The 23,442-nt window shown below is 53.6% G+C and overlaps 2 protein-coding genes across 3 annotated transcripts in view; both read left to right on the forward strand.

Moving 5' to 3' along the window:
* The window catches only part of CYTH1 (cytohesin 1), a 67,695-nt gene extending 47,998 nt beyond the window's left edge, over positions 1-19,697 (forward strand). The window contains exon 15 of the mRNA XM_064495460.1: positions 19,661-19,697. Coding sequence (XP_064351530.1) covers positions 19,661-19,682 — 22 coding nt within the window. The 3' untranslated portion in view covers positions 19,683-19,697. The remainder of the gene's footprint in view (positions 1-19,660) is intronic.
* The window catches only part of DNAH17 (dynein axonemal heavy chain 17), a 104,839-nt gene continuing 101,075 nt past the window's right edge, over positions 19,679-23,442 (forward strand). For both annotated transcript variants that reach the window (XM_064495447.1, XM_031469216.2), the window contains exons 1-6: positions 19,679-20,023; positions 21,199-21,383; positions 22,233-22,425; positions 22,611-22,710; positions 22,963-23,048; positions 23,255-23,380. In XM_064495447.1, coding sequence (XP_064351517.1) covers positions 19,679-20,023; positions 21,199-21,383; positions 22,233-22,425; positions 22,611-22,710; positions 22,963-23,048; positions 23,255-23,380 — 1,035 coding nt within the window. The remainder of the gene's footprint in view (positions 20,024-21,198; positions 21,384-22,232; positions 22,426-22,610; positions 22,711-22,962; positions 23,049-23,254; positions 23,381-23,442) is intronic.

Consider the following 23,442-nt stretch of genomic DNA (forward strand, 5'->3'; position numbering starts at 1 on the left):
GCTCCCATGGGTGGCTCCCTTCATACTGCTGGTCTGTTACCCTCCCTCCACCCTTCAGCCCAGAGTACTGGTGGCTTTCCGCTCTTCCAGCCCCGGATCTGGCACTTTGTGCAGTGCTGCTGCCTCGTGTCCGAGATCTGGCTTGGTCCTCTCTACTCAGGGTGAAACAGCTGAGAGCATCCGGAGAAGGAACGCCCTTCTCACCTCAGCCCACAAAGGTCTCTTCTTCAGAACCTCCTAGCACTTGCTTCCTTGCACCAGCTTGACCAAGCATCCCATCTGCCCAGGGGGGTCCTCTGGTGCCTCTTGTCTCATGGAAAGGGGGGGGTCTATAAACAGTCATGGTAAAACATATTACATGGTAGGACAACTATAGCTTCTCTGTCACTGGTCATCCTTATGTTTACAAGTATTCGTGGCCCCCACCTTGTCCGTCATCAGAGGAGGCTCGTGGCAGGTACTCAGTACCCACTTATGTGGCTGTAGGAGCGCGTCAGTGGTTCTAATCAAGCCTGGGTGCTTGCTCAGAAGGGGACGATCACAGCAGGCTGCCTAGGGGACAGACATAACCTGGATCCTGCCAGCCAGTACGGTCATTCAGCTCTGGCAAGAATGAGACAGGTGCCGAAGATCCAGAGGCCCAAGCAAGACTGCCATGTGCCGGCTGGACTCGACCTTCAAGTTCTGGATCCCCTAGTCTTTCCTTGTGTGGCCGGCAGGGCCCTGGAAGGATCGCCGCCGACTGAAAACGACACAGTTACACAGTGGTGGTGGCACTTCGGTAGCCACACATCCCAGCCAGACGTGTCCCAGTGGCCAAAGTAACTGGGTGTGGGGTGGAGACTGGTAGTTAAGTCATTCCACAAATAGTCTTGGGCCAACTCCAGCCCTAGGCCGTGTCAGGTGCGGGGGGTTCAGGGGTGATCGGAAACCCCGGTGGGTGGAGCTCTCGGTTCAGGGGGTGGAGCCTCGGAGCCCCTGGTGGGCAGCACGCGTGATGGGGGAAGTGAAGGAGCCACATGCCTCCGGGCTCCTCGAGGACCAAGGTGAAGGTGGGCTCCTCCGCGCAGGGTTTCTCCCGTCGCCGTGGTGGAAACGGCTGTGAGTCGCAGCCCGCAGGATGCTGCCCTGAGGGACCGTCTCTGAGAGGCCCGCCTTCTCCCACACTCATGGTTTTGGAAACCAGTTCCAGCCGCCTCCAGCGCAGGACCTCACAGGAGCGGGGCCACCGCGGGTGTTGAAGAAACGCTGTGAGCGGAACAGCCGTGGAAAAGCCCATCTTGTAAGGCCTCCGCTGTCCGCCGTTTTGCAAATCCCAGGACGGGAAGTGCATGAGACCGGCGTTGCCCCTTCTTGGCGACCCTTTCCGTTTGCGTCACGGGGGATGGCTGCCGTCTGCAGGTGCGAGCTCGGGAACCCCCAGTTCCTTTCCTCACCAGGGCCAGAGACCCGCGGGTGTCCGCCAGCCCCGGCCCGCAGTGACCCCCGCCGCCGCGCCTTCGCCGTAGCGCCCGTTCCGCCGAGGCTGCACGTTCCCCCCGCGCCCCCCCGGTGGGTTCCATCGCTGTGTGGCTTGCTTTACGGTGTTAGACGTGTCTCATTTTCGGGTCTGAAAGGCCCGAAGGTGGAAATGGTAACTTCAGTCTCTCGTCCGCGAAGATCCCCCTCCGTGGTCCTCGCTCCCTCCCTGGTCTTCCCGCCACCCCGTCTTGTCACTCTCAGCGAGGCCTGGCTCGCGCGGGGAGGGGCGTGGTTATTGGAATCATCAATGGGGTGGATTTAACCCCACGCTCTGGCCAGTTCTTTTCCGCTTGCCCCACCTGTTCTCTTGTTCCCCTTTCCTGCTTTCTTTTAGGTTACTTTTAGACCCCGTTTTATCTCCATGATCATCTTACCACCTGACACAGACTGAACTGTGTCGTCCCCCCCCCCCCCCAGAATTCACATGTTGAAGTGGTCACCCACTGTGCCATAGTGTCAGGAGGTGGAGCCATTGGGAGGTGATCAGGGCTAGTGGAGGTCATGAGGGTGGGGCTCCCAGGATGAGATTAGTGCCCTTGTAAGAAGAGACATCTGAGGGCTTGCTCTCAGCCTTTCTCTGCCAGGTGAGGACTTGTCGAGCCGCCTGCAAACCAGGAACCAAATCTGCCGGCACCTTCATCTTGGACTCCCCAGACTCCAGAACTGTGAGAAATAAATTGCTGTTGTTTAAGCCACCCTATTATGCAATTTAAAAAAAATTTGGATAGTAAATTTCCATCTCCCCTCATGTTGGTCAGGTTTTCTTATAAACTAAAGGGAAGATGTTATATTTTTAAATGTTTAAGAAAATGGTTAAAGTAACACTAAGAACAGTCCCCATGGTGAACAAATCTGAAAGATTTTAACAGGTGAAACAGTTATGTCATATTTGGTGACAAAGTCAGTATAACCATGGAGGTAATCCCTAATACCTGGCTTTCTAACTAGAAGGGTCTAAAAGAAGAATTTCTTCCAAAAGTGGTTATTTTCTCATTCACTGTTAAAATGTTATCTTTGTGTTACAGAAGCAGGTTTGTGTGTGTGTGTGTGTATTTAATTATCTTCTGGGTAGCAATTTGCTGACAATAAGCTGCAAAAAATTGCTGAGAGGAACTTTTAAAGACATAAATAAATGGAGAGATATATTGTGTTCACGGATCCGAAGACTTAAAATCATAAAGATGTCATTTCTTCCCAAATTGACCTATGGATTCAATACAGTCCTAATCAATATCCCAGAAGCTTTTTTTAAAAGAAGAAATTTACAGTCTGTTTCTAAAATTGCTGTGGAAACACCGAAGACCTAAAATAACCCATATAACTGTGAAAAAGGAGAACTAACTTGGAGAACTTACACTACCTGATTTCAAGGCTTATTATAAAAAGTTCCAGGAGCCCAGGCAGGGTGGTGTTGGCACAAAGATAAATAAATTAGTCAGTAGAACAGAATAGAAGGTCCAGAAATGGACACGAACGTCTATGGTCAGTTTATTTACCACAAAGGTAGGCGGCATCGCAAAGGAGAAAACATAGTCTTTTCAACAAATGGTGCTGGAACAAGTGGACATCCTCATGCAAAAGTATAAACCACCGTATCTCACATTCTGAAGTTAATTCAAAATGGATCATAGATCTAAGTGTAAAAACCTAACACTCTAAAACTTCTGGAAGAAAACATCAAAGAAAATTTTTGTTCCTTTGGGTTAGACAAAGATTTTATAGACAGAACATCAAAATCACAATCCATAAATGAAAAATTGATAAACTGAACTTCATCAAAATTAAGAACTTCTGGTTTTGGGGAAAAAAAAAAGACCTAAGAGAATGAGAAGTAAAGCCACGGATTGGGAGAAAATAATGTGATTGTCAAATATCTGTTAAAGGATTTATATCCAGAATACACAAAGATCTCTCAAAACTAAATAATAAACAAATAACCTGATTTTTTAAATGGACAAAGGATTTGAACGGACACTTTACCAAAGGAGAGATACAGATGGCAATTAAACACATGAAAAGATGCTCAACATGTTCATTAGGGAAATGCAAATTAAAACTACGATGAGATACATATTTCTACTAGAATGGATAGAAGTTAAAAGTCTGACCATACCAACTGTTTGTGAGGGAGAACTTCATATACCGCTTGCAGAAATAGCACTTTGGAAGATAGTTTGGCAGTTTCTTAAAAAATTAAACATGTACTTACTTACCGTATGATCCAGGAATCCTATTCTAGACATTCGCCCAAGGGAAATGAAAATGTTATATATGTAATAAATAGCGACTGTACGCATCTGTTACATCAAATTGTACACCCCAAAGGGCGAGTTTTACTGTCTATAATTTATACCTCAGAAAACCCTAAATGACAACATCCTTCATGATTAGAACTCTCAGGGTTTTAATGGGTATGGAGGGAACATACCTCAGTATAATCAAGGCCGTAAATGGCAAGCCCACAGCTGACGTCATCCTCAGCGGTGAAGGCCTGACAGCTTCTCCTCCGAGGTCCGGGACCAGGGTGCCCCCCTCCCTGCTGTTCAGCACAGCGCTGCAGGTCCCCGCCAGAGCAGCCCGGCGAGAAAACGCGTCACAGCCATTCAGACCCGAAAGGAAGAACTAAAACTGTCTCTGTTTGCAGATGACATGATCTTACACATGGAAAGGCCTACGAACTCCACCAAAAAACTGTTAGAGCTGGTAAATGAGTCCAATAAAATCTCAGGATACAAAATCAACGTCAGAAATCGGTGCATTCCCACCTGACTGTCCTTTATGATTGGATTGCCGCATTCTGTTGATTCTTATTTTGTCGTTCGCTTTATGCCTTTGATAACTACGTAAGTTTGAAAAGCTAAAGCTCTAACCTGTTCTTAGAAACAATTAGTACATATACGTGAACTTAAAATGTGCAGTATACTGTACATATGTATTTACTTGCAATGCAATGTGCAGTCCAACTGTAGTAATTCTGCCTAATAAAACTGGAAAAGGAAAAATTATATAGCTACCAAACAGAAAAAAAAGAAATCAGTTATTTAATTATAAAAACGTATTTCATAAAAGGTTTTGCAACTTAAAAAAATCAGTGCATTTCTATACACTAACAATGAACTATCTGAAGAAAAAAATAAGGGAAACAATCTCATTCACAGTATCTTCAAAAACAATAAAATACTCTGGAGTAAATTTAACCAAGAAGTGAAAAGCTCTAGACACCGAAACCTGCAAGACACTGACGAAAGAAGTTGAAGAAGAGTTGCATAAATCAACTCCATGTTCACGGGTCCCAAGAGTTAGTATTTTGAAAACGTCGTACCACCCGAAGCCATGTATAGATTCAGTGCGATTCCTGTTACATAGTCCAATGGCATTTTTCACAGAAACTTCTTTAAAATCCTAAAATTTGTATGGAACCACGAAAGACCCCAAATAGCCAGAGCAACCTTAAAAAAAGAACAAAGCTGGAATCATTGCACTTCCTGACTTCAAACCGTGCTAGGACGCTACAGCAGTCGGCAGGACTCCGGCATAAAAATAGACACAGACTCACGGGAAAGAATTGAGCGCCCAGAAATAAACCCTTGCATACGCCATCGACTGAGACTTGACAAGGGAGCCAAGAATACTCAACAGGGAAAGGAGAGGATGGTCTCTTCAATAAACGGTGTTGGGAAAATCAGATATTCACATGCAAAAGAATGGAACTGGACCCCTGTCTTGCACCAACTCACAAAAATTAACTCTTAAACACAGCACCCGAAACCATGCAACCCCCAGGAGTAAACATTGGAGGAGAACTCCTTGTCGCAGGTCTTGGCAATGATTCTTTGAATCTGACCCCCAAAAGCACAAGCAACAAAAGCAAAACTCAACGCGTGGGGCTGCACCGACCTTAACAGCTGCCCACAGCAAAGGGACCGTCAACCGAATGAAGGGACAACCTACAGAACAGGATAAAATATCTGTAACTCAGGTGTCTGAAAAGGGGTTAGTATCCAAAATACAGAGAGAACTCATACAATAAGTTAATAGCAAAAATACAAATAATCCAATTAACAATGAGAGAAGAACCCGAGTAGGTATTTTTACAAAGAGAAACACAAACGGCCAACAAATACACAGAAAGGTGCTTAACATCACTGATCATCGGGGAAATGCGAACCAAAACCGCAGTGACGTGTATCGCCTCGCACCTGTCGGGAGCACTGTTTGGTAAGAGAGGAGCTCGGCGAGGCCGTGGAGAAAAGGGAGCCCTTGGGCACTGTTGGAGGGAGCATGCATCGGTGCAGCCACTGTGGAGAACAGTGTGGAGGTTCCTCAAAAAACTGAGAATAGAACCACCACAGGACCCAGCAGCCCCACTTCTGAGTGTGTGTCTGAGGGACACGACAGCGCTGAGCCGTTTTCCGTGCGCTGTCCACTGCGGCGGTGGGGCTGAGCGGTTGCCGCAGAGACCGTCGGGGTTCCAAAGCCCACGCTGCCTACTGCCGGGTCCTCTACAGGAAAGGGTGCCGACTCCCAGGACCCCTGAGGGGGGCTGTGAACTCGAAGACTTTTACAGCTGGCTTGGCTCTGTGAAACCCTGATAAGGCCTGGGAGAGGCCAAGAGCTCGGGGTCCGGGCATCTCAGAAAACCTAGTCTCCAGGGGGCCGCCCGCTGAGTTCCCAGCCCAGCGTGGAATTGTGTTTTCCCCTCCCAGGAGGCCTGTGGGTCACCGGTGATGAGACCAGCTCTGTCTCCCCCAGGGCCACACCCTTGGGAAATGGGAAAGTCATCTCAGTGTCTGGGCAGAAGGATTGGGAAGGAGACAAACTGGGCATGGCCGACCAGGGCCTGGACCCATGGGGGCCACGGCAAAGGCTTGGGTGGGGCCGGGGTGGGGGGCTGGGGCCGGCTGCAGAAAGGACTCGGGGGGCCAGGCGGTCTAGGTGAGGGAGCAGGAGAAGGGACAGTTTTAGCATTCGACGCTGTGGGGTGGGGGGCTGCACTGACCGAAGCCCAGAGTCTCAGATGTGTCACCTGGGGCCCGCGCAGTCCGCCGGGAGTGGGGACGGGCGCCATCTTCACCCGTTAACAGTGACGAGGGCCCATGCTTCCCGGCCTCGCCATCTGCACAGTAGGATCACAAGCCCCGGCCTCGCAGGAGTCTGTGAAGCGAAGGTGGTGCGTCAGCCTGTGAGCAGGGGCCCTGCGGTGAGTCCTGGCCGGTCCCCTGCCGACGCTCCTTCCCGGGGGAAGGCCAAGCCCCCAGCAGGGGCTGGTGAGGGTCTTCGGAGCCCGGCCCTCCCCGCGGCGAGCCCGGGGAGCAGGCGGGGGCCCTGGGCCACTCCCCACCCCCCAACACCACACCCGAGCAAGCTGGGAACAGGGCCTGTGTCTTGGTTATACTGTTTGATCAAGTGTCCTTTTCAATTTGGGTTTCTTTGCTTTCACAGGGGGCAGTTTCAATTGTGGCACAGGAATGTCAGAAAAACAGAAGCTGTAGCTCCCTTGACATCCCCTTGGGACCATGGGTCCTGAACGGGGGATGGAGGGCTGACCTTCAACGTGATGCTAGGCGGAGAGGCGGGAGGTGAACGGGGCTGGGTGTGGTGAGGGGCCCTACTGGGGCCTGGGTGCTTCGGCTTGGGGGCATTTGGGGTGACTTTATGGGGACAGAATCGTGCCTGGATTGCCGGCACAGCCCAGTACAGAGAAGGGATCTAGGGCAGTGATTGTGACCCGGGTGGGGCAGGGGCAGCCTGGACCTTGAACGGGGAGGTGGAAGGGCATCTCCGGGAGCTGGGGGAGTGGCCGAAGGGGAGCTGCCGGCATCAAACCCTGTGGAGCCTCACTGCCTGGGCAAAGCCCCGGACTTACTTCAGTGTTTCCACACCCTCACCACAGAGGCAGCTTTTTTCCCTCTCTCTCTTCTTTAGATTGCAGTTAATACATCTAATACGATTTACCGTCTTAACCGCTTTAAAGTGACTCATTCAGTAGCGTTTAGTACATTGACAGTGTTGTGCAGTCATCACCCCTTGTCTTGCTCCAGAACGCTTTCATCTTCCCTGAAATAAGCCTGTACCCATAAGAAGTCACCCCCATCCCGAAGTTCTAATCTTTTCATGTGATTATTTGTATATGTGTATCTTCTTTGATAAGGTGTCTGTTTAGAACTCTGGCCCAGTTTTTAATCGGGAGGAGGAATCTTTTGGAACTTGATGTATTTTTAAAAAGCCGCAGCCACGCTGTGTATAATTCCATGTCTATGAAATGCCCAGATCAGGCAAATCCACAGAGACAGAGTCATTACTGAGTAGCTGCGGGGGCTGGGGGAGGAGGGATGGGAGTGGCTTGCAATTTACTGAGTGAAGGAAGCCAGTTTGAGAAGGCTGCTGTTTGGTTCCAACTATGGGATATTCTGGAAAAGGCAAAACTATGGAGACAGTAACAAGATCAATGGTCACCAGGCTTAGGGAAGAGGGAGGGTGATGCACAGGATTTTTAAGGCAGTGAAACTACTCCGTTACTATGGTGATGGACACGTGCCATCATACGTGTGTCCAGACCCATAGACTATACACCCCACCAAGATGAAACTTTACGTGGACTGTGGACTTCAGTTATTAAGAACAGCATATCAGTATTGATTCATCAGTTGTAGAAAATGACCCACAGGAATTCAAGATGTTAATTTGTTTTCCCAGTTTTATTCAAAGACGCATGTAACTGCCCTTCAAAACTTGAAATAACAAACTCTCTCCAGAGCACAGGATCCTGCTGGTTTGGTGTGCCCGGGCAGGCTTCTCACAGGTAAGTGCACCATTTTCCTGTGGTTTTAAATAAGATCAGTGCTGACTCCGGCACCCCCACCCCACCCCGTTTCTAGCTCTCTGTCTCTGGACCCGAGCTTCGTGCATCCCAGTCACCTGGGGGTTAGATGCAGGTTCTCAAGGGGCCACAGGGTGGGGCTGGAGAGTCGTGGTTTCCATCCATTTCGCAGGTGACCTGGTGAGAGGACCACCCTTCAGGTAGGAGGCTCTAAGGTCTGAAGACCTTAAAGTAAAGCTTCGTAATTAAAGTGGCCCCTTGAGGGGCTGAACCAGCAGCATTTGGTACGTTGGGAAATCAGCTTCCAAACCTGGCTCCCCTGATTACAAAGTGGGCGGGGTCCTAAGAAAGTTCCAGACCCCTCTGAGAACCATAAGGGAATGCTTTTGGATTCCAGGACTTCTGAGTTCAGTTCAGAAAGCCTCAAGTCCTGGGAGCCCCCTCGGTGCCAGGCACGCGGGACGGCCGGCTGCCTGGGATGATTCTCAGTGCTTCCGCACCGGCAAAGACAGACAGAGGTTAAAGGACACAGTTTCTTATTGCTTAAGAAGCCTTCAGGGATGGAGGCCAGACTGGAGGGACCGTGACATGGGTGACAAATCCCCCAGTCGCCGCCGAGACGAGAGGGGCGTCAGGAGAGGTGTTTGCAGAATCTCAGATTCCACTGGGGTGTCCGCAGCCACCCCCGGGGGCTGGGAGCCGCCCTGCTTCCCAGATAAGCTGCCCCCACCCCAGTCGTGCCTGGTCACGGAGGAACGCATGTCCTTGGGGCAGATTTAGCGACAGACCGGCTTTTCACACCACAGGCAGGAAACTTCATTTCCAGACCTCATTCAAATTCTTCTTTCCTGACTCACTACGTTCAAAGCACATGTCATTTTGCAGACAAAGCCGAGAAGGCCTTCCAGCAGAGGCCCAGTCCCCCGGCCCTCGGCTCCCTCTCCCTCCCTCCCCTGAAGTTTGTAATTAAACTTGAATCTCAGTCAGTCAGGACAATAGGGGCTGGGGACGCGGGACATGCTGGAGTGGTGGGGCTGCTTCAGTGGGAAAGCCGTGGTCTTGCAGCTTTTCCCCCCTGTTTCCACTCCCAGGCATTAATTTAGGGCAATTGACTTTCATCTTGGAGACTTTTTTTTCCCGGTGTGAGATATGATAAACTAAGTCAATGAAGAGATTATAACCGTTTAATTTTTTTTTTTAATATTCCAAAGAAAAGGGGTCTTTGTCCTTTTAAGAAAGAAATAGTTGCTCTTTCCAGGTCGCAGGTAGAAGTTGAGCCGTAATCTTTCGGAAGCTGTTGCAGGGGCGCTGGATCCTTTAAGGCAGCCTGTCCTTGACCGCCCCCGCCTCCCACATACGAAGGGCGCCCCAGTGGACCAGGTGGTTGAGGGGCAGTTGGAGCAGAGGAGAGCGGGCAGGGGTGGGGCTAGACTGGCCCAAGGGCAGGAAGGCTCTCCTCTAAGGGGCACCGACCCTCCTGGACCAGACCCCAGGGGAGCTCTGAACACCTGGGCACTTGGCCCTGAGCCCCTGGAGGTGGGGCCAGAACTGAGTTCGGGCAGCTCCCCAGATGATCCCTCTCCGCACCCCCCGGAGAACCACTACGTTAGATCACCTGCTCCTCGGGTAGCCAGTGGGGCTCATCGCAGGGCATTCAGGCCCTGCGGGTGGGCTCCCGGAACCGGAACCGTGTATGCGCAGGAGGGCCTGATAGCTCAGCATAGTTGGCTACTTCAAGTGAATTTTGTCGAAACAGAGACCATAATTTTACTCAAGTTCTCAACCTTCAGCGTGCATTAGCATCTCCTGGGGGCCTCTTAAAATTCCAGTGGCTGCCCCATGCCATTCCCCGCACTGAACTGTATTTCCTGCTTAGCAGGGTGGGGCAGGCCCCCCCAGCCCTGCGTCCGGAGCACGCTCCTAGGCGATGCCGACCGTGTGGTCCAGGGACCACAAAAACAAAAGGCTTGATTGAACCGTTTTTTTTAAAAAGAAAAGTGAAAGTTACAGAGGGTTTCTTTTAGCTCACGTTTGATAAACACACAGATTGCAGGTGCCGTAGGTTCTTAGAATAAAGAATGCATTGAGTGTGCGTGTAACGAGGTGAGGGGAAGGGCCAGGAGGTGGGGGCAGCCTGGGGTGCTCCCTGGGTTGGCTGGGCTGAGACCTGGACCAGCGAGTGTCAGAGATGGACTGGCATCATCCGCAGTGGTTTTGATGGACTCTTGGAGCTGGCAGGAGGGACGGGACACAGGTCCTGGATGAATCAGAAGTATAAGTGCCTGGCGTTGGGTTTTGATTGCCGGGTATCCGTTTCAGAAGACATCTGTCTTGAACGAACATACAGCCAGCTGCACAACACAACACATGCACAATAGCCAGGAGGGGATCTTGGCCCCCACACCCATGAAGCTCCTGGTCCAGAAGGCCCCAGGGGACCTAGATGACTGGGCCCATAGTGACCCCACCTCCAGTCTCCTGCACCCTAATTTTCGCTTCTATGCTTTGAGCCTGTGAGTGACCCCTTGAAACCCCAGACATCCCTCCCTCAGACCCTAATAAGGGCAGAGCCTGGGGTCACCTCTCTCTCCCCCTACCATTACCAAGTCCAAACTCGTTCTGCTTGCCGCCCGACAGGCCAGGATATCAGAAGACGAGGTGTTGGGGCAAGGGATAACGACCTTTTAATCCTGGAGAACCACCTTCCTCAAGTCAGAATTCAGGCTCCTTTTACACCAAAAAGGGGAGGGGTGTGGTTGTTTGCTGTAATCTTCTTGGTGTCAGAATCCTTTGTTCTGGCAGCTGTCCGGGCAGGTCAGGTCGTGGTGTCCCTGTGAACTGCCAACAAGACAAACGTTATTTTCTATCTGCAGTTTTGTGTCTCTGTCTGAACAGGACAGTGTTGTGCCCTTAAAGGTCAGAGCTTTGGGGATGGGCTCTCCTGTATTTTTCAGGCTACAGGCAACATCCTTCTACAGAAAGTGCAGAACCAGCAGGCAGCAGAGCACAGGGTTAGAGCCAAAGGAACAGATCCAGTATGGAGTCGGATGTGTTCCTCCCTACCACACCACCACCTTGTTGTGTGGTCCCAGGCGTGCCCTGTACCCTCCACGGCCCACGAGGAATAAGCCTTGTTCCCTGATCACCAGAGCTACGGGGAGGGAACCCTCTGTCTGGAGCCCTGCCTGCTCCCCAGACCAGAGCCCCTCATCAGGCCGGAGCCAGGCAAAGGCCGTCCTCGACCAAACCTTAAACACGTGTCCCCCAGAGCCCTCTTGTCGGCAGGGCTGGTCCCAGGCTGGCTAAGGGCCCGGCTAAGCCAGTCTCAGCAGGGAACCCGGCTAAGTCTCCCCTCCTTGGCTCCTGCCCGAGCTCCTCGCCCTCACCTTTGATGTCTGCTCCTTAGCCTGCCTTTAACGAGGATCGTCCCCCCGGTGTCTCCTGTTAGTGATTTTCCACCCACGGCCGCCCTCACTGCTGCCCGCTGCAAAGCCCCAGCTGTGTCTGCTGCTCGCACACAGCTCCTCCCTCCACCAATCACAGCAAGACCCAAAACAAGCCGCTCTGTCACCTCTAATTGGCTTGTGGCTGCGTTGCCCTTTGACCCTGAGGCGCGCCTGTTAAATACCGGCTTCCACCCACCGTCCGCTTCGCTGCTCTGTGCCTGCGAGGTCTTCCACTAGCCCACCCCGCTTCCCAGCCTGGATGGCACGTCCCCTGCCTCGTGCGGGCCTCACCTCAGGGCTCCGCGGTGCCTAGTGTAGCAGTGACCTTCAGAGACGTCTCTCTGGCCACACTGCCATCCTCCTGGAGCCTGAGGCCCCTGCTGGGCCAGCCTGGCCGACAGGGTTCTGCTCTTTCTGCCCAAGGCCAGGAGCAAGGACGTGCCTGGGCAGAGGACAAAGCCGCCCGGCCTCCTGTCCCCTCTGCCAAGAGCTCAGCGTGCGGACATGTGGCTGGGCCAAAGTAGGCCCAGGGAGGCTGTGTGTGGTGGGGGCGGGGACGAGACCCAGATGGCCCAGCCTCCCAAGCACCGCGAGCACCCCCGCAGAGGAGAACCAGCCTGCAATTGTATGTAATGACGGGTCACGTCTGTTGGAAGCTTGTCTTCCAAGTTGATTCAGCAGGAGCAACAGCCCCCAGCGGACTGTAAGTAGCAGGTAAGCCTTTCGGCTGGTCCCCCACGGCCGTGACTGTCAGAGCCCGGGAAGCGAGTAAAGCACGTGCCTCGGCTGGTGGCCCCGGCGGGGCGGGCGGTGGCCAGCCAGCCACTGCTGCACAAGGACACGCTGAAAGCTAACTGTGCCACCTGACCACGGGGGCCCTGCCCTGTCGTCTTTGCTCAGGTAGGGCCTCGGGTGTGACCCGCTGGGAAGCCCCTTCCTCCGCATCACTCATGAGTGTCCCCTCCGCGCCGGGCAGGGCGTCCGCCTCGAGCCCAGGCTGTGACATGATGGGCAGGGAGTTGTCTGCCCAGCTCCCTTTGCCACGACCATCATTCCACCTGAGGTTTGGCTCCCTGTGTCCTGGAACACATAGACCCCGGGGAGCACAGTTTTGGTGGAAGTTAAGCCAGCTAAAACCTTGATCTAAGGTTTCAAGCTCCTCTGAAAAGTGATAGAGCTTCAAGGAAAGAAGGGTTTCATGCTTGACTAAGCCTGAGGAAATGCCAGGTTAGATGAGGTTGAACAGTCTTTGCAGCAGGACCTCTCAGAGCCTTTGTTCCTTCAGAGATCATGGCCGAAGGCCTGCCTTGGGCCCGGGATGGGGCCAGGTTGTGGGGGGAGCAGTGCTCTTCAAAAGGGCTGGAATCGGGGAACCGGGGAAGCAGAAAATGGATGCCGAATTATGTGACTGACTAGCTGCAGCTGTGTGCACGTGAGAGCGGGAAGTGCGCCTGCGCAATTCCGTGCCCGGCAGGACGGCCCTCTGGTGAGCAGGTGTCTTGAGTTTGCTGAAAGTAAGCAAAGCAAGTGTGGCTGGAGCTTGCGGGGGGCGGGGGGTGGAGACCGCGGGCATGGTAGGAGCCAGGCAGGGGTCATAGCCTCCGAAGCCCTTCGAGGTTTATTTGGATTTTTATCCCAAGAGCAATAGGAAGCTGCTGATGGCTTTTAAGCAGGTGTTGACAGTTGTCTTTGGAAAGATGCTCTGAGACGTGCCCCTGGGGACAAGACTGGGTGTGGACAAGGCCTGGGGGTGGGGGAGGGTAACAGCGGCTTGGACCAGAGGGCAGTAGCCACGGAGGAAGGTGGACCAGGTCAGAGATGCCGAGGAAGCAGAACTGATGGTGTCCAACCAGCACCTCGCTAGTCCCTGAGCAGCTGGTGGGTGATCCATTGGGTCGCGGAATCCTAAAGGAAGGCCGGGTGTGTGGGGAGGGGAGAAGGGGAGAGGTCAGTTTTCTGCCCTCTGACTATTGAGGTGCTGCTTCCAAGTAGGAGCCTGGAGCTCTGAGTTTGGTCTAGGCCAGCATGATGGAGTAACCCTGGTTACTGTGCACGGGTCCCCTTCACTTAGTCACCTGTCAATTAAAAACAAAACAAAACCCACGGTGTAAGAACTGAGAGTTGAGTTTATTCCATCTTATTCGGAGGACCGTCACTCAGGGGACAGCCTGTCAGATAGCTCCGAGACACTGTTCCAAAGACTCAAGGGAGAAGCCGGGATAGGTATGAATTTTTTGCTAGGAAAAAAAAACAACACATATAGTCAAACATCAAAAGATTACTGCTAATTACAAAGGACAGACATCTCAAGTTTATGATTTTAGTGCTTTCTACATGTGGGAAGAGGCAAGAATCTGGGGTCACTGAAATCTTCCCTTATATCTAAGGGGGCTGGTATCCAAGATGCAGAAAGTTTCCTGGTTCTCTCCATCCTGAATTCCCCTCAGGTGCGCTGTTTGTGGGCAACTGCGGCGGCTAAGGGCTTGAATCTTGTAGAGCTGGAAAGGCACGCAATCTTCTCCTTTTCTTTACAAACCCAGCCCTCCAATTCTGGGCACATGGATGCTAGGTAGAGACTACACTTCCCAGCTTCCCTTGCAGCTGGGTGGCCACGTGACCAGGCAGCGGCCAATAGGATGTGAGCAGGGGAGCCTGGGTGCCCTCTGGACCAGTCACTGAAGAGAGGCCCCTCCCTCCAGCCCAGCTCCTCCTCTTCCCAGGTTCAGTGGGTGGAGAGAAAGCGGAGAGAGTGTCTTCATGGAAAGAAAGCGATGGAGACCGACATTCCAGGCAACTCTTTAGGGTGGCAGCCAAGGGAATGGAGATGGAGTTGCAGGGTGAGCTGGAGGAGGACTTTCCTCTAAGATGTAGTGGCTCACTCCTGTTTCAGAGATGATGGCAGAAAAGGAGAGGTTCAAAGACAGACGAGCAGGAGGAGGGGGGCCCGGGGCACCGTGGAAGGGGTGATCTACACAAGGCAGGGCTGCCACCTCTGTTTTCGCAGGTTCGGTCGTGGACAGTTTACAAAGTTGCTTCCAGTGGCTTCTGTTTTCTTCCTGAGGTGAAAGGTGTGGTCGTCTGCCAAGGGGAGGGGAAAGGTGAGGGACATGAGAAAAATCAAGACTCAGAGGAGCTGTCCTGGAGCACAGTAGAGTGAGCTGACATAAAACATTTAATTGGAGGGAGGAAAAAACCCAAAAACCCAACCACCCAGCAGCGATCCAGGCAGTGTGTGGACCAGGTAAGTGTACAGGTGTGACTCCCCCCCACCCCCCAGCAGCCCTGAGCGTGGGCACCAGTCCAGCAGAGGGGGATGGTCAGTGTTACTGTGGAGGGTGAGGTCAGAGCAGGAGTGATATACACAGTGTCCCTGGGAATCCCAGAGGGAGGGAGGGAGGGAGGAGAGGATAGTGGGGGGATGATGGAGGGGACAAGCAGAGGCAGCCCAGGAGCTGGAGGGGCCGGTTAAAGCAGGGCGTGGATGTGCTGGGACCAACTGAGGCAGCCAAGGAGCCAGGAGCGATGAGGTCATCTCTGCGGACACTGAAGTCCCCTAGGGTAGGCGGGGAGTGAGGATGCAGAGAATACCATCTGACAGCGTCCTAGACCCCAGGCTCCTGTGTGAATGCGGATGGCTGGGATGTGGAGGGGATGGCACAAATATAGAGGGAAATCCTGGTTTCATAGTGAAGTGTGGACTTGTGTGTGTGGTAAAATACACTGTTTTGTGCTGGTCTTAGTCTATCAATAACCAATGTCATGGCTGGATAGGTCCTTGTGGTTCTTACTATGATTACAAGGTGTCCTTCAGCGGTAATGATTGGGGGTGGGGTGCGGTGGGGAGGGTACAGCTCAGTGGTAGAGCGTATGCTTAGCATGCACGAGGTCCTGGGTTCAATTCCCAGTACTGCCATTAAAAAAAGTGAATAAACCCAATTACTCCCCACCCCGCCCACAAAGGCTAAAATACTGGGCTAAAGAAAAAAAAACGCTTTATCAGCAAGAACCATCTGGAAACCTTGAAAGAATTAGAAGTCTATGGTGGGGAGGGTATGCGGTGTATATGCTTAGCATGCATGGGGTCCTGGGTTCAATCCCAAGTCCCTTTAAAAATAAATAAACCTAATTACCTCCCATCCCCCCCAAAAAGAGTTTATTACAAGACCTGGAAATTACGCAGCACATCAGGGGCCGCACGGTGAGGTTGTGGGAGGTAGTGGGAGGCATGCCTGGGGTTCTGCTTTTATTGGGGTTGAGGGTGGGGGCCCCAGACTTGTCGGTCACGGGCACGTTTCTTGGAGAAACATCTACATTCATTACCCACTTTTAATTCGTTGTTTGTTTTTATTGTTGTGTTGTGCATTCTGTATATATTCTGAACGTACATCTCTTGTCAGATACGATTTGCAAACATTTTTCTCACTCCGGGGTTTTTTTCGTTTCTTCAGTGTCCTCTGAAGCGCGAAAGGTTTTAATTCTGATGATGTCGAATTCAGCCTTTTCTTTGGTCACTTATGCTTTTGGTGTCACATGTCAGAAACCGCTGGTTTATTCAAAGTCGTGACAATCTACTTCTATGCTTTATTCTAAGAGTTTTATAATTTGAGATCTTACATTTTGGTCTTTGATCCATTTTTGGTTAATTTTTGTAGGTGATGTGAGGTAAGGATCCAACTTTATTCTGTTGCACGTGCTCTCATACACAGTTTGCTGAGAAGACCCTGCTTTCCCTCATTGAATTGGCTTCACATCCTTGTCTAAAATCAGTTGCCCATGAACATGTGTTTCTTTCTGGTCTCTCAATGCTATTCCATTGATCCATACGTCTGCCCTTAGGGCAACAGCCCTCGGTCTTGATTATGTAGCTTTGTAGCAAGTTTTGAAATTGAGAATTGAGAGTCTTCCAACTTTGTCCTTTTTCAAGATTGTTCTGGCTGTTGGCTTGGTCCCTTGTGGTTCCCTACGAAATTGAGAAGCAGCTTTTCCACTTCTGCAAAAAGGGAGCTGGGATTTTGACAGGGGTTTTGTTAAGCCTGTAGATTGACTTGAATTGTCGTCTGAACAATATTAAGGTTTCCAATCCATGGACATGGGACGTCTGGCCATGTATTTGTCTTCAGTTTCTAATGATGTGTTGTAATCTCTAGTGCATAAGTCTTGCATTTCTTTGTAAAGTAATTTATTCCTAAGTATTCTCGCTGCTGCTGTTGTAAGTGGAGTTGTTTTGATTCTGTTGTAGACAGGAATTGCTTTCTGAATTTCATTATCAGGTTGCAATGAGTATTATACTAGGGTGAGCCAGGATGCGTGTGACTCTGAAAGATGAAAGGTATATAAAAACAAAGGTAATAGGGAAGGAATGAAATAATCATTATTTAATCTAGAAGGCAGGAAAGGAAAGGGCATCTAGAAGAGGCTTTTGACAAGCACTGAAGAGAATAGATTTAAATCCCAATATATTAGTAATTTCATGAAATGAAATGAAATGCTCCGGTTTCAAAGGCAAAGTGTGTTCAATCCAAGAGCCTTTCCGCTGTGGCAGGTGATGGACCGTTGTTCACTTGCTGCGCTGCCCACTGGTCACTCAGCCTTGAGGAGAAGGTTCCAGAAGCCCCAGGCCCCAGGGGAACTTGCAGAAGTTCCATGGCAGTTGGTGTCCCTCGAGGGAAGGGAGCCATCTCCGTTACTGGTCTGGGGAGAAGCTGCCCGTCACTTGGCTCTGCTCACTGCTGGGGCGGCTGTTACCTGGCCGTGAGTTGTCTCGGGGTGCTTGAAGGCAAGGCTGCAGGGGCTCCAGAGGGCAGAGGTGGGCCCCAGGCCTCGATGGAGGGTGCTCTGCTCCCTGCGTGGGGCCGTTCAGGGGTGTGCCCACAGCTGGCCAGGCCCCTCCCCGAGGTCTGTCTCCCTGGTGTCCTCACTCCAGACTACTCTCAGCCCACTGACTTCCCCCAGAGCTCCCAACCCTGGCTTCTCCTGGCAAGTCCCAAGGGCCCAGCATAGGGCCACCTTCTCAAGAAGTGGTCCCCGTGCCCCCACACGGCCGTTTTTGCCCTCCTCCAGAACTGTCGTCATGGGACCACGCTATTAACTGGGACCTCCTGGCCTCCCCCCAACATCTGGCTGGATGGGAGTTTGAGTAAGAGCAGCCAATTAGGAGAGAGACCTGGGGGGCATCGGGGCCTCTCAGGCCACGTGCTCTGGAGGGAGCCCACCCGGCTCCATGCTTGGAAGAAAAGCTGATTTTGTAGGAGCCTCATCTACAAAGCCAGTGCACCAGAGCATGCCCCCTTAAAGTCATGCCCGGTGAACCTCGAAGCCCTCGGGCTCCCCCTGCACCCCTGCTCCCTCGTCTGTAGGATGAGGACAGCGATGTTGGCTCAGACAGCCCGTGGGGGAAAGTTTGGCAGCATGTGCAAATCTCTTAGGGGTGCCTGGTACACAGTCGGTGCTCCATAAATGCAGAGGTGACTGGTGTGTCCCTCCTCATTCCCAGACGTGCCAGTGGCAGGTGGGCTTCGCTCACTGGCCACCAGAGCTCCTATGAGTCATGGTATCTGTTTTCCCCAAGTTTTCTCACAGAGAAACGTGACGCTCTGAACAAATCCCAGACCGTGGGAATAACCCGCATTAGGCCACTGCCTCTGGTCATAGAGCTGTAACACAGAGGACAAGATGAAGTGTTTGTGACGTGTGGGGGACTGCAGAGCGGAACCCTTTCAAAAGCGGTAGCTACGGTCAAACGAAAGCCGGACTCTGTGAGTCCGCCAGGCACAAGCGTGGCGCCACCAGCGGGTCTGCAGCAGGAGAAAGCTCCTAAGTGTTGTGCTGGACCAGTGACAGCTGCTGGGCTGTCCCTCCCGGTCACCCGGGGTCCCCAGGCCCCCCAAAAAGCCGAGCCTCCCTAGGCTCCCCCAGAAATCCAGGAGCTGCCTGCCTCCTAGGCTGTAATTAATAAAAGCCAGCAGCAGCCTCAAATGTTCACGCAACCGAGCAAAGACGGGTCCAGCCCTGCGGAACCCACTCCCTTACCTCCCCCAGTGCCAGTCCTCTCAGCAGAGCCTGTCTTTATTTGGAATTTTGTTGTTTTGTTCATCATGAATTTGCACTGATTTTGCTATTTAAAAATACTAAGATACCATTTGTCTTGATCACTGAGATTTTGGGCATCCCTTTAAATTTTGTGTCTGCAGGAAATGCCCCCTTCATCCTGGCTTTTGGGGGCTTCAAGGAGATCCCCCCCAACTCTCCAGTTAACCCTGCCCCTACGGGGAGGGCCATGAGGGGGTCTCCCCGGGGGGGTGTGAACAGGTTTCTGAGGGGTCCGTGGGGATCCCTTTATGGGCACATGATGGGGGACAGGAGGGTAGAAGGGAGGGCCGGGCCAAGTGGGGTGCACTGGCTGGGGTGAGGACAAGGGGGGCGGGGTGAACTTTACGCCTGGGTGTCGGGTCCACCCCCTCTGTCTGAGTTCGGCCCTCTTCCTAGGGGTCTGTATCACCTCCCTGGGGCTTTTCAGCCTGAATCTTCTTTCCTCATTTTGCCTTTCTCCACCCCGTCACCTGCAGACTATCTTGCCGCGATCCTTTCCCCCTTTTCTGCAGCCTATAAACTTCATGGTCACAACTAACACAGGCACACACCACGGCTGGGAGGCCCTGCACCACGGTGACAGCCCACAGCGGGGCAGCGCGTAGCCGTCCAGCCGCAGCAGACGGACGCGAGCCTCTGGTCCCACCCCCATCCCACCCCCAGCCAAAAACAATGTATTCACCATGAGTCTCTTCTTTCTCTTGTTTGGTGGGAACAGGGATTTCAAGTGGCCCCAGGGGTGGGGGGAACAGAGACCCCCAGGGACAGGCTGCTCCTTCAACAGGTGTGAGAAAACTTCAGGATGACAGTCACACCGGATGTCAGACTGGAGTATCTGGAGGGAGTGGCTTCCACCATCCTCAGGTTCAAGCCGGACAAGTGGAGTAAAATGGTCGGAGTGGAGGAGAACATGGCTCTGTTCACTGAATTCTTCGAGAAGCCCGACGTCTCGGTTCTGGTGCTGACGCTGAGCCCCGCCGGCACGGTCGTACCCTGCCTGGGCTTCCCGGCCTCCCTCAAGTCCAAGGGGCTGTACTTCATCAAGCAGAAGCCCGAGCAGGTCAGCAAGGACAACTACAGGGACTCCCTGGTCTACGGGGACATCAGCCCCGCGCCCGTGGACCAGCTCATCGCCGTCGTGGAGGAGGTGGGTGCAGCGGGCCTTACGGGGCGGGTGAGGGCTCATAGCAGCAACGTCTGTTTCTCGTACTTTCCATGAGTGGCCGAGAGCCCTGCTGCTCAGAGCATCACCTGGGAGCCGGTTAGACCTGTAAGAGCTCAGGGCTGGCCACCCCACTGGCTGAGACAGACCCGCTCTCTAACAAGACCTCCAGTGAGCTGTGCACCTGCAGGCTGAGAGGCCCCGGCCACCACCTGTCCTCTCAACACCCTTAGAACCTTCATACTGCGCTGGGTACAGCCCTACCTGTAGCCTCCGAAGGTGTGGGCCATTCCAAGTTCCAGGAAACTGGCTTCCCAATACTGAGACTTTGAGTCAAGAAAGGGGAAAAGCAGGCGCTGTCTTTCTGCCGTCCTGCCTCCTCCCTCCTCCCAGGACCAGCCAGAGCTCAGTGACTTAGCTTTCTGAGTGACCTTTCTCCTCATCTTTGAAATGGGAGTGTGCATCCCCTGCTCATGTGAACTCGGGCCACAGGGGCTGCTCAGCCAGGCCCTAGGCCAGCCTCCCCTGGCATCTCAGGAGGAGGCTGGCAGGCCGAAGCTGGAGCACATGAGCATCCGGCTTGCTCTGCTGGGGCTGCGTCTGGGAGCTGCCAGGCCCAGATCAAGGTGCAGGCAGGGCTGGTCCCTTCCGAGGCCTCTCTCCTTAGCATGTAGACAGCCAAGTTCACGTGGCCTTGTCTTCCCACGATGCATGTCTGTGTCTTATCCTCTCCTTCTAAGGTCAACGATTATATTGGGTCAGGGCCCACTTAATCACCTCCTGAAAGACCCTCTGTCCACATGTAGTCACATTCCGAGGTGCTGGGGTCAGGGCTCCCACACGTGAATTGGAGGGGAACACAGTTCAGCCTGTAACAGCACACCCAGGCGGCATGGAGCGTCTGCTCTCAGCCAGGAGTGCGAGCTGTCGTGGCCAGGGTCTCCCTGGAGATGGTTTTGTCATGACAGAGGCATGGGGGCTGGGCTGTCATCCCTGGTCTTGGCATCTGAACAGTTGAGATGACCCCCCCGCCCCCGTATTTCTGCAGTGGGAGAAGGACTCGGTTCCCCCAGGATCCAGACGCCCAGGGCCCCCCATCCTCCTGCTTGTCACCCAGGTGAGAAGGCGCGGGCAGAGCTGCCAGAATCCTCTCCTTTCAGGTCCTGTATTCTCTGTTTAACCAAAGCAAAAACATGAGCGGGTGGCCCCGCGTGGTCTCGGAAGATGTCGTGAAGCAGGTGCACAAGCTGAAGAACGAGATGTTTGTGATGGGGGGCAAGATCAAGGGGAAGACCCTGCTGCCCATCCCGGAGCACCTGGGGAGCCTGGACAGCACCATGGAGAGGTAGGGGCCCCGGCCCGGGGAGCCTGCGGGAGGGAGAAGCCTCTGATCCACGACCACCACGGATGAACTGTCTCCCTGCAAACTGGTTTTGGAGCTGATGAAACAGATGAGGGCAGGATGGCGCCTTTAGGTGGCGCTGAGTCTGAGGTCAAAGGTACAGGGACAGAGCTGGATGAGGCACCAGAGTCCTTGAGACTCTGGCTCTGGCACCTGCTGGACACCTGAGCCCCAGTCCCTCCCTCACCACACACGTGGACTGGTTCTGGCATCACATGGCATACAAAGGACACCACGTTGTCACACATGTCACACAGGAACAGGGGCACCCAGCTTTAGGAGGAGGCACTGAGGGGCAGTGAGGGGCTTGGAAAGGGTTTTCAGCAGGTGGACGCTGTGACGTCCCAGAGGCCCTGGGAAGCATGTGGATTCCGAGGTCCCCTCGCACCTGCCCATTTGCAGCTGCTTGGTGTGTGCAGCTCTTGGAGCTGTTGCAGTGACAACATGTTGCATTACTGCCATCAGAGGGCAGCCGCTCCTGCAGGGCCCATCCTAGGGGCAGGTCCTCTGTGGGTTGACCTCAAAGCTCCCATCACATGCCCCCAGGGTGGTGACCCCAACCAGAGCTGCCAGAGGAGCCATCATGAATGTGGATTTTATTCCAGATCTGGTCCTCATCCTCCTCCTCTTTCTTGGGGCCACCAGCATGCCTGGCAATGCCCAGCGCTGGCTCAGGGTCTCTCCTGGCTCAGGGCCGCTGGGGGCAGGCTGGTCCCTGCCCAGAGGGGCAGAGCAGGAAGAACCCCATATACGTGTGGCTGAGAGCATCACCCCCACCCCCCTGCTCTGCAGGACCCCCTCCACCCTGGACAACTCGCTGCTGCACACCATCGAAACCATCGTCATCGACTGGTCCCACCAGGTCCGGGACGTGCTGAGCAAAGACTCAGCCCAGGCCCTGCTGGACGGGCTGCACCCCCTGCCCCGAGCAGAGTTTGAGTTCTGGGACACCCGGCTGATGAACCTCAAGTGCATCCATGAGCAGGTGACGTCTCTGCCCCTGGTGCTGGGCACCCGCTGCTCAGCGGCTGGCAGAGTCCTGAGCACCCAGCCTCCCCCTCGCTGACCCCCGAGGGGACCTGGGGAACCCCTGTGAGCCCCTCAGCTCCAGCGGGGTTGGTCAGGCAGCCTTCATCCAGGGTCTGTGACTTTCTGCTTCTCTTGTCTCAGCTCAACAGGCCTAAAGTGAACAAAATTGTCGAGATCCTGGAAAAAGCCAAAAGCTGCTACTGGCCAGCCCTGCAAAACGTGTATATGAACGTTACAGAAGGTGAGCAGGGGGCCCTTCGAGAACCCCCCCAGCCCCCAGGAAGGTGTCGGCGCCTTCTGGGAGGGGCTGGGCAGGCCCATTGCGAACTCCAGGGGAGGGGAAGTCCTCCCCATAAGCAGCTTCCTTGGCCACTGCCCTTTGAGGAAGACCCTGTTTCTTGAGAGAGCTGGTGTTCATAAACACACAGAGCCTGACTGGGGATGGGGGCCGGGTTCCACTCCCACGCGGCTGAGCGCCTGTTGTCCTGGGCAGGCCTGAAGGAAGCCAGCGATATTGTCCTGTATCTGAAGCCTCTGCAGATCTTGCTGGAGGAGATGGAACAGGCCGACTTCACGATGGTAGGTTAGCAAGAGAAGGGTCACCTGGCAGGGGCTGACCTCGTGTCCTGGGTGAGCAGGGGCTGCAGGCTTCCTGCCTGGGATCAGGTGCGAGGACCTAGGGGGTGACTCTTCCTTCCACTTTGGGGAGGTCCCCTCCCGGAGCCACAGGGAGGGGAGAGCTGAGACTCTGCGACCCAGTGCACGCCCGGCCCATCTCTCCCCAGCTGCCGACCTTCATCACCAAGGTGCTGTGCACCGTCTGCTTCATCTGGGCCACCTCCGGACACTACAACACGCCCTCCAGGATCATCGTCATCCTGCAGGAGTTCTGCAACCAGCTCATTGAGATGGTAGCCCCACTGGCCCCGGCCTCCCTCCCTGCCTCCCGATGGCTCCTCCCCCTCCCTGCCCG

The sequence above is a fragment of the Camelus dromedarius genome, chromosome 16 (genome assembly GCF_036321535.1).
Source record: "Camelus dromedarius isolate mCamDro1 chromosome 16, mCamDro1.pat, whole genome shotgun sequence".
Classification (NCBI taxonomy): Eukaryota; Metazoa; Chordata; class Mammalia; order Artiodactyla; family Camelidae; genus Camelus; species Camelus dromedarius.